The sequence below is a fragment of the Citrus clementina genome, unplaced genomic scaffold (genome assembly GCF_000493195.1).
Source record: "Citrus clementina cultivar Clemenules unplaced genomic scaffold, Citrus_clementina_v1.0 scaffold_3, whole genome shotgun sequence".
Classification (NCBI taxonomy): Eukaryota; Viridiplantae; Streptophyta; class Magnoliopsida; order Sapindales; family Rutaceae; genus Citrus; species Citrus x clementina.
The window spans coordinates 4,032,994-4,047,577 of NW_006262339.1; the positions used below are offsets into that span (position 1 = coordinate 4,032,994).

General features: G+C 36.2%; 4 protein-coding genes across 4 annotated transcripts in view; 1 reads left to right on the plus strand and 3 right to left on the minus strand.

Annotated features, from left to right (window-relative positions):
• The window catches only part of LOC18050180 (kelch domain-containing protein 4), a 7,450-nt gene extending 6,074 nt beyond the window's left edge, over positions 1-1,376 (minus strand). The window contains exons 1-6 of the mRNA XM_006439964.2: positions 1,041-1,376; positions 872-958; positions 710-778; positions 464-596; positions 320-366; positions 134-220 (exon numbers count right to left, since the gene is read on the minus strand). Of these exons, the coding sequence (XP_006440027.2) occupies positions 134-220; positions 320-366; positions 464-596; positions 710-778; positions 872-958; positions 1,041-1,172 (555 nt within the window). The 5' untranslated portion in view covers positions 1,173-1,376. The remainder of the gene's footprint in view (positions 1-133; positions 221-319; positions 367-463; positions 597-709; positions 779-871; positions 959-1,040) is intronic.
• Positions 1,377-4,375: 2,999 nt separating this feature from the next.
• LOC18047725 lies at positions 4,376-7,792 on the plus strand. Its single transcript, XM_024189642.1, has 10 exons — positions 4,376-4,640; positions 4,785-4,807; positions 4,968-5,052; positions 5,143-5,352; positions 5,741-5,863; positions 5,947-6,004; positions 6,249-6,322; positions 6,676-6,764; positions 6,841-6,911; positions 7,127-7,792. Exons 1-9 carry the CDS (start codon positions 4,566-4,568, stop codon positions 6,908-6,910), a joined length of 807 nt encoding a protein of 268 aa, XP_024045410.1. The 5' UTR covers positions 4,376-4,565; the 3' UTR covers position 6,911; positions 7,127-7,792.
• A 373-nt stretch (positions 7,793-8,165) lies between these two features.
• LOC18047726 (oxygen-independent coproporphyrinogen-III oxidase-like protein sll1917) lies at positions 8,166-10,462 on the minus strand. The gene is made up of 2 exons (XM_006439969.2): positions 9,342-10,462; positions 8,166-9,267 (listed from the first exon to the last, which is right to left on the minus strand). The coding sequence occupies exons 1-2, from the start codon at positions 10,127-10,129 to the stop codon at positions 8,640-8,642; spliced, it is 1,416 nt and encodes a 471-aa protein (XP_006440032.1). The 5' UTR covers positions 10,130-10,462; the 3' UTR covers positions 8,166-8,639.
• Positions 10,463-11,035: 573 nt separating this feature from the next.
• On the minus strand, positions 11,036-14,271 carry LOC18047727 (elongator complex protein 3). Its single transcript, XM_006439970.2, has 8 exons — positions 13,746-14,271; positions 13,474-13,543; positions 13,205-13,377; positions 12,807-12,981; positions 12,177-12,563; positions 11,982-12,086; positions 11,531-11,683; positions 11,036-11,399 (listed from the first exon to the last, which is right to left on the minus strand). Exons 1-8 carry the CDS (start codon positions 14,216-14,218, stop codon positions 11,241-11,243), a joined length of 1,695 nt encoding a protein of 564 aa, XP_006440033.1. The 5' UTR covers positions 14,219-14,271; the 3' UTR covers positions 11,036-11,240.
• Positions 14,272-14,584: the final 313 nt, after the last annotated feature.

The following is a 14,584-nucleotide window of genomic DNA, read 5'->3' on the forward strand; positions in this document are numbered from 1 at the left end:
TATTTTTTTATTTCAAGAAGAAATGCGTACAAGCATTAAGCCCAAAATTTGCCGCCTTAGGACCAGGAATACGCCAAGTTGACATCCTTACTAATAATAATGAACATTCTAATATAAAGAAACCTGGAAATACCATTCGATGACCTGATCGAGGACTAGGACACCCTTTCAGATTCAGTTGTTCCCACTGATTAGTCTTCAGGTCCAACATCCAAAAGTCCTATAAACCCCAAAGTTGAAGGCAACATAAGACATAAGGAATTAAAATTAAAATTTGACATATAAAGCTAAAGCAGAAACATGATGACGAAAGTTTCACCTTGTAGTGGTGGAACCGTTCTTGATTTGGGGATGTAAATTCACCACCTAACAACAAACAAAATGCAGTTATACAGCTAATACAAATAAGTAAGACCATGCACTACTGCATGTACAAATTGAGCCAAAGTTTCATCAACTCTACCAAAGATATACAGATAATTCTTCCAAGAAACTGCCTGATGAGCACTGCGAGGAGGTGGACTATTGGGGCTGGAAATCACCTTCCATTCCTGCTTCTCCACATCATACCGATAAAGATCACCATATACATACGTCTGCATCAAACCAAATTAACCATAATTACTTGCAAGAACAAATAGCAACATCTACTTACTTCAAATAACTGTACAGCCTTATTTTAAATCCTATCAAAAGTCAAAACACTGACCTTGTTACCATTGTAGAATTCACCACCATAAAGTATCAACTCTGTCTCTTTCAATGGATTTATGTTTAGCTACAAAGTTATTCAACACATTCTTTTTAGAAAACTGAAGTTGGGGGGAAAAAAATCTAACGACAACGAGTAAATGTAATGTAACTGCACTACCGAACAGTTAGACCGAGGAGACGGCGCCGGGACATTATCCTCAACATGGACCTCTTTCTTCTTAGCTTCCTCCTTTTGAATACTCAGCTGCGAAAATTCAAGTCAATGAGAAATTAAATCATTTGATATTTTTATAAATAAAAAAAAATTAAATTGATTTTGAAGTTACCAGAATGGCATCAATGTCATCTTCAGGAGAGATTTTTTTGGTCTCTCTACGAGCTCTTTTTTCCTCAGCCTTGGCTGTTTTTCTCTCTGTTTTTTCCTTGCCTTTCCCTGCTTTCTTGTTTTTCTTCCCCATTTTATCACCTTTCGGTCACTTCTTCGCAAGCCGAAGTGGATTGCTTCACTTTCTGTCTGAGGCTGAGCAGAAACCAACGCCGGAGGAGAGGGAGCTTCAATTCATTTCGAAGGGTTTATTTTCCTTTTTTTTTCTCTCTCTTTCTTTTCCCGCAAAAGTAGCTCTTACTAGAGGTAGTCAATGATAAATAGCACTTTTAAGGGCTAATTTATGATAAATAACAGTTTCTACAGTTTTTTTATAATTGCATCCTATCAAAAAACCAGGAAAATGACATTCATGTCCTAATTTTTTATGATTTTTGAAGCTATGAGATTGTTTTTCAACTTGTGTCAAAGGTGCGCCGTCCGCTTAACAATTCGCGTCTCTTATATCAAATAAATTAATTAATAAAGTATAGTTGAAATATCCTCTTAACTCAGTAACAAAATTACAATTAATAAAAATAAGATATTTAATATGACGTAATGTGATCTCTACTAAAATGACCGAAGTACTCTTTACTATCAAATTACATAATGTGGTTAATATTCAATTTTATGTAAATAAGAAGGTTACTAGGGTTCTCATCAGGGACTTATTTGATATCAAAGAAAAAAAAATGTCAATACTTGGAGTTAATTAAAACAATAGGAATACAGATGTTATTATCCCATTAAAATTTATGAGTAGGAAAATGATAGAACTAAAAATACCGCCTTATCCCTTGTTTAATTTGTTTCGCTTTTCTTTCGTCCAATCCCCGCGGCGAGGAAAACTCGCAGGAGGCATGGCTGCAGGCAGGGTGCCTTTTGAGCATCGGAAATGAAAGAACAAAAAGTAGTTATAGCAAGTAACGAGCAATCCTCGCGGTTTTCTCAAAACTCAGCAACATATAAAAGGCGGCAACACACAGAAACAGAAACCCGTTATAGAACACCACGAGAAAAGATACAGGTTTCAGAGTAAGAAGCATCAAAACCAGAAACAGAAAAGCATTATTCTTTGAATACATTGATTAAGCCCAAAAAAAAAAATAATAATAATAAATAAACTGAGGAGATCAGAGCATTGAGTGGCAACGGGCAAGCCATTTTTCTGTGAGGCAAAATTCTAATATATTTGCCCTTGCATGGCATTATGGCTCCAATCATTTTTTTTTTTGTTCTGTGACGTACCCTGTACGTAAACTTTACACTGGAAGTTGTTACATGTTGGTTGATATTGGTGCGCCAACTGGGCCGTGCTTTTATATAAAATAAGATTTATTTAGTATTGAGATGTCATCATTTTTTTAAATTTACTGTTGTTGTGAAAAAAATTATAAATATAAAATAAAAATAAATAGTATATGATAAATATAATTTTTAAATAATAATTTTAATAAAATTGTAATTATTAGTTTTGATATTAATACTAGAAACTCCATTTTTATGTAATTACATCCTATTTACCATATGACTAAAAATGATTCTCACATGTATACGGTGGCAAATCCAAAAAATAATTTACCAGGGATTAAATTACATAATTGTAAATTATAAAAACTAAAACTTTAAATATATAAAATATTTGCTAATAAATTTACAATAGTTCTCACTCATTTTCATATTTTAAAATTTTTATGCAATAGACCATTATCAATGTTATTAAATGTGTCATTTTCTCCAAAAACAACTAAACTATCATTCATCTCATTCGATTTCAAAGATAATTATTCACGAATTTTATTGTTGAAAACATTCTCTCTACTATTGTTATGGAAACTGGAAGAATTAATCCTATTTTTAGGAATGTAAAAATATGTTGAGTGTTGGGCTATTAAAATTCTTAATTGAAGTATAGGTTTTAATGATTCTTAATAGTTAAAGTTTTATGAGCTTATAAATTTACAGGGCCTATATTAATAAATTTAATGGAGCTAATTAGAAACCTAAACTGATTTCCTCTTTCATTCTTAGATTTTATTTTTTTTACCAGGGGGGCACATTCGCCGCTGCATGTATACTTTTATCTAACTCATTTCAAGAGCAAATACATTTCCGTTGTCTAGAATAGAATGATTATAGAACTACAAGCTCTTGTGAAAATTAATTTTATATAAATTAATATGGCATGAATTCATTGGTTGAATTAAATATCTTTTGGTCCGCATGATATATTTTTATTATTTTGTATTTTCATTAGTTGGATTAAACACATTTCAGTTTACATAATTTATTTTTATTATTTGGTATAAAATAAGTTTGTAAAAGAGTTTATATCTCTATTATTTCTCATAAAAAAAAAGTATTTTACAACTACAAATGGCAATTTACATCTCTTATAAATTAGTTAAATGTGAGTATGTAACTTATATAAAGTACAAATGATAGAAACTGCATTATGTCATTGTTTATTTTCTTAAACTACCTGTTTATGAGAAATTTTTGTCAAACATTTTTAGATTGATATTATATAAATAAAAACGAAAAAAATAATATTAGGATGTCGTGGAAACTCATTTTTGAATTTAAAAACCAAACAAAAACTAGTAGTACTTAACCCCTTATTTTATCTCATCATTCTCCATTTTTTAATTAATCTCCATAGTATTACCCATCTTTATCAATGAATAAGATTCAGTTTTAGCAAAGTATTGCATAATCAAAGCACAAACCAAGATTGTCATTTTAATTTTCATTACAATTGAACCTTTTACTATCAGATGAAGTGCCCAATGCCCATTACCATTAGCATGCGCGTTGTTGGGAAAGAGGTGGAAGAGCTAAGTGTTGCCACTTGCCTACACCTCATTTGGGTTACCTCTCGATTAAAGCATTTGGGTCAAGGAAAAAAAGAAAAGCGTCACCTTTTGCGGATGGCTTCAGCTTGTGGACTGAATCTGATCTCCTTCATTCCTCTGATTGCTGATTCTGTCAATAGAAGATAGAATGAAGCAGTAATAATGTAAGAAACAATTACTGAGGAGCTTTCCAAGGTGTTGATGCTGATGTTGAATGTGAAGAATTAATGGGGTTTCTATTATTTTGAAAATAATAAGAGTTAATTAAAGTGGGAATTGAAGAGATAACTCAAGGGTCAATAATTTCAATGAAGCCGCAAATCTTATAATTTCAAAAAGTTTACTGTTTTACAGTTATGATGAATAGAACATAACAGTTGGGCCTTAACCGTTGGATATCTTTTAACTTTTAGAATTAATAAAAATTTTCCCATATATATACACATGGTCCGGTATTAGGTTTTCGTTACAGAAACATTTTAACCTTCGGGCAGGACACTAGACCTCTCGAGTCCAAACAGAGCAATAAAAAATTCCAGGAAACCAGAGCGAATAGCACCGATTATCTGCGGACAAGCTTTTCGCATGAGAAGCTCAAAACTCAAATCTCGCTAGCCAAAAGACAAATAATGGGAAGAAACACACAAATTTTTACTTCAATTTTCCTCTTGTTATTGTTTTCTCCACAGGAGATCTTAATTCAGGTATCAATATTAGTGCTATCACAAACTTAACTCTTTTTATTTATTTATTTTTATTTTTTTGTGTTTAGTGAATTTATATATTTCAACGAGCTTATATTGAAGCACTATTTTTTAATTTTTCTTTTGCCTAATTTCTTGTGCCAGGGTTTTGACGATTCAGCCTCAAGGTGACACTGTCCATTGAGTTATCAACTTATTAGTTTTATAAAATTTTATAACGAGAGTTGATTTCGCAGTTCTAATGAGTGATGATTGGATTATTGGAATCTAGTTATTGGTGTAGCATAATTTTTGACTGTGACTAATATGGTTAGTTGTTGTGTGTAGAACTCTTAAGCAAGAGCCGGGACGGGCTCATGAAGTACATTGTTCGAGAGAAAGAAGTAGGGCAGCATGGGGTGTTATAGAGGAGGTAACATTTAAACTTAAAAGACAATTATCTTTGTGCGATATGTTCTTGAAATTGAGTGATGTGCATGACCGTGGATGATTCTTCTTGTAGTATTTGATGCCGTTTGTGGAGCAAGTGCAGTATGAGATTTCAAGTAAGTGTAGGCTTCATCCCGACAATGATATGTTCAGGGATCAGGAGCAGCACAAGATTCATGTGGACATAAACGAATGGCGGTGTGGATATTGTAAGAAAAGCTTTCGTGCTGAAAAATTTCTTGATCAGCATTTTGACAACAGACACAACAATCTTCTGAATGTTGTATGTGGACCCTGGTTCCTTGGCTTGTCAAAAAGTGATTTATTCAATTTTCAGAAAATCTGTCATAAATTTTTCATTTTTTATGTTGCTGGCCAGATGTCTGTAGATCATAATGTTTATGTTTGGTCTACCATGGATCTTCCTGAAATTAACTTCATTTTCAGTTCAACGGTTTCAAATGTTTTTCAATTTTGTGATGGTATAACTAGATTGATGAAAATAAGAAAGAGCATTATGTGCTCATCAAAATTTGAAGTATCTCTTATTGAATTGTTTACAAGATATTGTTGCATAGTGAGTGAAAAAGGATGTGTATTTTGAATATTTTTACCTAGTAAAACAACATTGATTTGTGTTAATTTTGTGTGACAAATTTAAATCAATTCAGAGTCATGGTAAGTGCTTGGCTGATTTATGTGGAGCATTGCATTGTGATTTCGTGATGAATTCCAAGTCTTCCAGAAGCAAGTGCAATCCTGCAGCTGTTGCCAAGAATCGTCACCTTTGTGAGGTTGTGTCTACCTCCATTATTGCTGGAATTTTGGATTCTCATGTTTTGTTTTAATTTGTTAATATCTGTTCTTTTTGGTACAGAGCCTTGCCAACCGCTGTTTTCCTATTAATCAGGGTCCCTCAGCAAGCCGTCTTCACGGTATTCTTCTATATCTTGTGAAAGTTATTTTATTCTTCTCTATCTTGTGAAAGTTATTTTCTTCTGTTTATTTTGTTCTCAACTGATGAAAACATTTGATGATGTTATAAAATATTTTCTTTCTCTTTCTAAGAAAGAAAATTGATTATACAAATGCTAATTGATCTTACTTGTAGTACCATTTTCATCTACTTGCAGAATATAATTTGATCATACTTATAGTACCATTCTCATGTAATTGCAGAATTGTTTTTGCGCCAATTTTGTGATGCTCACAAATGTCCTAGGAAAAGTCAACCCTTTCCTAAAGGAGGCAGGGTAAGATTTCAATCTTTGCTGCAATATTTCGGACTATAGGGTAGAGGTCAGAGTTGCAGTTAATGATTTATATTGGTTTACTTTGGCAAATATTGGAATATTACAATTTCCAGCTAGCATAATTATCATTCCCATAGCTGATTTGTTTCTTTGGGGGTGTCCTAAGAGCTCAGCTTGTTTGCACTTTGCAATGCAAGAAGTTTAAAATTTTATAACTTTTAGGCTATTGTCTTTTTTCTTCAATGCAGTCCATCAATAAGAGAATCTAAAATTGCTCTTAGCTTATCTTGAAAGTAAACTTGAAGTTATGCTTCATATTTAATATGCATTAATTCTTCTTTTCATCTGTGCAGAAGCAACCGAGTGTATTCTATCTGTCTATTTCAATTTTGACTCTGATGCTTCTTCCTATATTCTATCTTATTGTTTATCTGTATCAAAGGTATGTTTCTAGTACGTCAATTTCAAATTTTCCAAGCTTTTGCGAAAACCTCATAATAGTTTATGAATTTTCGCAGAGAAATGAGAGGAGGAACCCAAGAGCTTAAGCGGATCCCTCGAGTTGGACGGAAAGCAAAACCCTCATAAGGTAATCTACTTTTGACATCTCATTTCAAGATATTACTTACAAGTTGCTGAGGTTATCAACTTTTTTTTTTATAAGCTTTTAATAGCCAAATTAATTTGCATTATAATAGTCCAAGGTTATCGATGTCAGATGTTGAGGATTTGCTTGCCTTAATTTGCTAGCTCATCTCTAATGGTGATGGTATTGATTGGCTTCATTTTTCTAATGCATGCTAGGTAATTAGGTGAAGCAAAGAAGATTACAAGATGTATGACTAGAGATATTTGCATGTAAATGTGATCCCCATCCATTGATTTCTAAACGCAACTTCATGTCAAAGAAAGGCCAGACTGTTCTAGAATGCCCGAGACAGCAAATGTGCAACTTCTACTAAATTCCTGGCCTCTCTCCTTCCCCCACTAGCAGCTGGGCAAATCAATGAATACAACAAAAGGATATGTCAACCTTTATTTTCTTTTATTTAAATTTTTTTCTGATAAACGAGCCTTGTATCTGCAATTGCTCGTGTGTGACCATTCTGTTTGATATAGTCAGGTAACAATGTCTTGTAGCAAGTTCTAGAACTGCCACAACAAATTTTAAAAAAATGTTCTTCCTGTATGAGGCTTCTACAAGACTTAGTCAATCTGTCTGATTAACCTTATCTATAACTTTTTTTTTTTCCTTTTTAAGTATTCTGCTTCTGTGGGAGCCTGTGATGGGGAGGGTTTGGAGATCTCAAGCAGGGGTAGGAGGCCTACTTTTCACGGCTTAATTACCAACAAAAGTTGTCAGTGGAGCTAGTGGACGACCAACTGTGATTGGTAGCAGTTTTTCTTGAAAATCAACATTTTAATGCCTCATCACTCGTCAGTGTAGTGAGAAGCATGTTCAATCTTTCATTTTCTGCCAAATAGATCGTTGAAAGTCCAAATTCCTGAAAATAAAATGATAAATTTACAATGTTCCAAATCAACCCACACATCTTGGAGGACCATGCGTACGTGGCTTGACGTAAAACCAAATTTTAAATTTTTATTTTCATAAGCTAACTGGAGCTTATGTCCGACGACTGCTGGTCCGGAGTCCAGACGTACTCGCCTGTGTAATTCAACAATTCATAAATTCATAAATTTATGCTTTTAACTGACAGTATGTACATAAATTCAACAAATCGAAGGTGAGATTGTCATATTTATATTTGAGATGGTAAATTTTTTTTTATATTAAAAACACGAAGTCACGCGGTTGGATTAGCGGCAGGCTAAATAATAATTAAAAGAAAATATCAAAGCTGACATTAATTAATACACTTGACAAGAATTCTTGTGTCCTGACATCTCTCTGCAGAGATCAGATAATTTGTGACCCAGTTAAGTAGAGTCTCTAAAGCTTATTGCTTGCTTTTGCATTTTCGCGTCTCACACAAAAAAACAGGTTTGTCACAGGCTTTGCCCATCTATTCTCAGACTTGATCATTCATTCCCCAAACTCACCTCAATCTAGCCATATACATACTAGATCTGTCTACGCCTTTGCTATGTTCCATTTGTCATGTCTTAGCCACTACGAGTCCTGTTCTCATTGTTAACACCATAATTGACAACAGATCAACGTAACTACTGAATTTTTTTTTGGTAACACCACCCTAAAATGAATCTACGAATTTCTTTTCAAATTACTTTTCAGCCTCCACAGCTAGCTACCGTGAGTTTCCCTTCGAAATAGTATGACATCTCGAGCAATTTCTTAAGAATCTATGACCCCAAATGCATGCGATATCAATTCATTAGATAGGAGGAAACCTTCAGGATCACTGAGCCGAAAGTAAGCCAGCCTATTCCCAATTTTGGTTTCATCTAATAGCAAGCTGTTGAATTCTTCTATATTCATGGCTCTCCTCCATTCATCCAAGCAAATGACATGGCCACTTTCAATGTATGGTTTATAAGCCTTGCAAAGAGTGTGAACAAGGGAGCAACCAAATGTTTCTCCAAATGACTTCAAATCTACGCCTCTTGCAGTTCTAAAAGATAGCATCAAAACATCCATGGCCAAGTCCTTGGCATCAATATGATTATTCCCCCAGCAATCCACCAACCCAGCCTCCAAATTCTGCACATAATCCACAAACTCTTTCATCCTTCTTGGCCTTGAAAACCTCAATCCACCAAGATAACTTGCAGAACCAAGGCCGAAGCCATAGAACGGCTTGTTCTTCCAGTAAGTAAGATTGTGCTTGCATTCATATCCGTCTTCACTGTAGCTGCTTATTTCATAATGTCTGTAAACAGCACTCGACAGCATACTTGATGCCATTCTATAGAAATTGGCAGACTGTGTTTCTGTAGGCAGAGGGAACTCCCCCGGCGTATACCTGTAGAACAAATCAATCTAAGTGATGAATACTTTGTAAAGCTAAAAAGTACAGATTTTACAAGAAAGACTTACAGAATCCCAAATTTTGTGCCCTGTTCAACTTGCAAATCATACACTGACACATGCTTGGGCTGAGCTCCAACAGTTCGTCTCAAACTCTCCTCCCACATTTGTGGTGTCTGATGAGGGAGAGAGGAAATGAGATCCAAACTCCAATTCTCAACACCACATAATTTAACAATCTCTATGGCTTCATAAACCTCCTTAAGACCATGTGCTCTCCCACAAGACTTCAATAATTCCTCTTGAAATGCCTGAACTCCCAAAGACACTCTATTCACACCCAAATCCATCAACTCCTCCATTTTCCTAGCATCGAAGGTACCAGGATCCATTTCCATAGATATCTCAGCATCCAGACTCAAGCCAAACTTGTCTCTCAATGTATCCAAAATTGATGATACAAACCTCGGGGGCACTAGGGACGGTGTGCCGCCCCCAAAGAATACAGTTTCAAGAGGTGGGCTGGTCTTATGCCCCGGTTTTGTTGCAATGATTTCTCTACAGAGTAGTTGTATGTAATTTGATACACGTGGGTCATCGTCGTTGGTTTGGGTTGGGGAAGAACCGAGAGCCACGATAGGAAAATCACAGTAGTGGCAGCGTTTTCTGCAGAAGGGAAGGTGAATGTAAGCTGAAGTTGGGGAGAGCTGTGGGGTGATCTTAGTTGAGGCATTTTGTCGAACAGGTTGAGTGGCTTCTGAGGTAGAGCTGCTGATTAAGTAAGATCTCAAGAGTTTTGGGGTTCTTGGTTTTAAAGGGGACGTTGAGAAAATGGGAGTGAAAGTTGACTTAAGCATGGGTGTGTTAAACTGACGGCACCAATTGGCAAGAGAACCGGGAGAATAAACAAATCCAAACTGAGGGTATTCGAAGTACGCACTCAGCACTCTCGTGAATAGCGCTAAAGACTTGAAAGTTGAAAACGCTTTGGTCGCCACAATTGAAGAGTATTTGCAGAAGGTATTGCTGCCTAAACCTTATCCTACATTCTAGGCCATGTTCTTCGATTAAGAGTGTACGTGGGAGTGTGGTGCGGTAATTAGACTGCTAAAGCCTTTAACTGTTAAAGTGTTTCGTAACACTTTTAGTTGGATTTTAACAGCCACTCGGCCTTTGGCGGAGTGGTTGGGGTTGCTGTCCTCCAATTTAGAGGACAACAGTTTGAACCCCCACAAATATATTGTGGGGTTATTTTATTCCTCAATTAAATTTGAGTGAAAATAATTTTCTTTCTTACCTAAGTGTGAGGAGTAGATATCTTCGAATATTTATGAGAGTTAAAATTTGGACAGCGCTCTATTAGTATTGATGTAAATTAGTCTCAGTAATAGTCTAATTTGTAAATATCAATTATAGTCTTATGTAATATGAGTTCTAATTTGAGTAATAATTTCATGTAATAAAAAAAAAGTTAAATTTTAACAACTCAACAGATTTTTTTTTTTGTTTCAACTGTGTTAAATTATTAAATTAACCTTATGTATTATTCAATTTCAATTTTATCCTCCTCATTGCATTGCATTGTGTAACTATCTGACTCTCCTCAAGATCTGAGATTTTTTTCCTTACTGTTTCTGTCAGCTAATCGGCACCATTGCTTTGTGTAATATTTAGATTTCCGAACCGAGCTGACAGGTCTTGACTGACTTTTGACGGTAATTTCAGTCGAAGTGTGTGTTTACCCCAAAAAAGAAAAAGAAAAAAGGAGAATCAAACCCACTTGTTTTATCAGAATCCAAATGCAACCCTGAACTCTGACATGGAAGGCAATACAAACAATGTTGTGCAACATGTCTTGTAACGATATAGTACATAGGCAAATTCACTCAACTTATACAACTCAATCTAATAAAATTACAAAATTTGTGCTAATGCCCGTAAAGAATTGCGTTGAATTCTATTGTCCGGTCACTCAAGATATTTCACCATGTAAGGACCTTCAAGTTCGTATCCCAATTTTCTATAGTAATGTCGAGTTCCTACACCTGAAATAACGGCCATCTTTCTTGATCTGTGCTCTCCAAGTGCAATCCGCTCTGCCTCTTCCATTAAGAGTGTACCGTAACCCTGTGATATGATAAAAGAGAAAACTTCAGGGGGCAAATACAAATCTATCGAGCAGATACTTTTCTGGGTTCACCTCCAAGAAGTTCATCTCAGTATAGTTCCTCATTTTACATAATAATCCAGATCATTACCTGGTGTTGCAGCTTGTCAGCTTCCCGACCGTGCACAGGAACAGCGGTTCCATACACATGGAGTTCACGAACAATAGAACACTTGCCCATGAGCTCTGGACAAGTAACATTCCGCCCACACTTCCTCAAGCGCAACAAGCCAACAAGAATATCCTGTTGAGGTATAAAACATAATGAGCATATCATTCTGCCATCAGAAACTGCTCCAACAAAACATCATTTTACAAAGGAATTAAAACAGAAGGATCTAAACAAGCGATGCAGAGAAAAGATCATGATGTGGCTGTGAAATAAACAGATCTTGAGCTAACATACAAATATGATTGTGAAAAGGGCAAATCAGATAGTTTCAGAAATTTCATTTCCTAGCACCTGGCAAGATATCATGATTTAAAAGCTCAGGCACACGGATAAAAATTACAAAAGGGATGGAAGAAAGTATTCCCAATACCTGGCGTGTGTCTTCGTACGAAAGAAATGTTTCCCAACCTTCATTTGCCACATAATCACGACGGACAAGCTCTACTTCTTCTGGCTTTATTTGATGATGGATGTCCTAATTTTATCACAGAAACATTATTCAGATTTCAAAATTTTGAAATTTTAAGTGCATATCAAGTCCAAATAGGCATGGTTGTCCCTGTACCTGAATTCCAGCTTCGCGTGTCCGAACATCACGGCATTTCAAGCCCAAGTCATCCATCCGAGCTAAAGCTAGCTCCCGAAGGTTCCCTTTCTCAACCCCGGAAGTAACCAAAGGCATGGGAATATCACGCTGAACTCTATAAACTCGAGTCCAAGGGGGTACCATGGCTAGAATCCTGGCGACGATGTCCACAAGTTGCTCAGGTGGGTAATTTCTATACCTACCAGTTTTCCAGAGCTCATAAAGCCCAGTCCCACGAATCACAAGCGTAGGATAAATTTTAAGCCCATCAGCTCTAAATAATGGGCTCTCAAAGAACTCCCGAAAACTTTCCAAGTCCCTCTCGACTCCAACATTTGGAAGATCAGGCATCATATGAGCAACAACCTACACATAAAATGAAATCAGCAAAATGCAAGAAAAGCTCAGCATCAATACGCAGGATTCATTTGCTAAAAATGAAAAGGACCAAATTAGCATGAGAGCATGACTGTTCCTTAGAAAAGGATTAAGATAAAACAATCTTTGCTCATTCCGTGGATATAGGATCAGATCCGTATTAACATGACTGAGATAAAACATCAATTCGTTTGAGGGATACACAACATATGTGATAGAGCACTAGCACACCTTGAAACCAGCATCCTTTGCCAGACAAAAACAATCAGCCACAGCAGCTACCGTATGCCCTCTATTTGTGTCACGAGCAACATCCTCATATGTGCTTTGAACTCCTATCTCCAATCGTGTACAACCATAAGAAAGCATTTGGCGCAAATGAGGTCCAAGGCAATAATCTGGCCTCCTAATTAATTACAAAGAAACAGACAAGTAAGCCATTTTCATATGTGATATGCTACTACAACATCCAGTCTGATCATTTATATGAAAGATGAACATTAAGCATCCAAATAGTAGATAGAGCATACTGCTTAGGGGTTTCTTGGAAAGCGGAAAGTAACTCAAAAACAAACTTCAGTATAGGGTTTAAACAAGGATGAATTCCATGAAAAATGACAGTCACTCACGTTTCAATTGTCATGCCAATACATTTTGTAGCACCATGCTCAGAATAAGTGACTGCCTCTTCAACATTGGCAGAAGTATGTCCAGATAAAGCATCATGAAGATTCCTTATAAAGTAATCACGGTAATCTGCTGGTAGAGACATGAAGGTACCACCCATTAAGATGAACTCAACCTGACAACATGACAGTATCACAAATAAGAACCTGATGTATGCTTATAAATAAACAATCACACAGTGCATCAATTAAAAATAGCGAATCGGCCAAACCTTGTCTACGCTATGACCCAAACGTTTTAGCTGATCAATCCTGCTTCTTGCCTGGACATATGGATTGTATCTGGATGCACAAAGCTAGTAAGTTGAAAAAAACCAATGCAAGGTATCACATTAACCAATAACCAAAACCTAACATAATTAAAATATTTTAAAAGGATCATTATTTTTCAGAAACCCAAACCTCGTTGTAATATTGTGATATCTAGTTATTCATTTAGCACGATTACAACAAATAAAACAGCAATATCAACAATATTAACTACCTGGCTCTAATAGCGCGCATGCTAGTAGGCTCGTATCCAGTGTAACTCTGCGTACTGTACTCAAAATCAGAGTCTGGCCCACCCGGACAGTACACGCAAATGTTTCCAGTCGTCGCGATATGGGGGCATCTGTGTGGTTTTGACATAACGGCCACGACAGCAATACCGGAAGCCGTTCTGACGGGCTTGGCTCGAAGCTTGGGCAGCAAGGCTTCGCGGTCAGTCTCGGGTAGCGCGGCGATCATCTCTACTAATTTAGGGGCGCGTGCAAGACCGTACTTGCGGCACGCGGCGGATTTTATTGCGTTTAGGTCGACCGTTTCGTTTTTGCGTGATAGTTCAACCATTGAGTTGACGATTTCGGCGATGGCCCGGACTCGAGCTTCTTCTTCGGTAAGGCCGTGGGCCTGAAATCCGCCCCGCCCGGGGCGGGGGAGCTTTTTGGCGTCTTGTGGTAGCACGGCGGTGGCCATATTGAGCAAGAAAAAAGGGGACGGAAACCTCTACTTTTTTTTTTTTTTTGATATTGACGGAAACCTCTACTTAAAAAAAAAAAAGCGAGCGTATGGAAATTATTAGCTTCTGCTATTCCAAGTGAAAAATGAAAACTATGTCGTTTCGTGCGAGGGTAACTTACACTGAAAACCCTTACTGTTTCATGAAACTTCAGAACAACCTGTAGTTAGCAAAATTCGTTAACTAACATGTACACAAGTTCGATAATAAAATTGCAATGACTTTTCACTTAAAAATCTTAAAAAGATAAATATTTGTTCTATTCTTAGCTCTCTATGTTAAAATTTATGTTATTTTTTAAGTTATATAATATCTTATGTGAC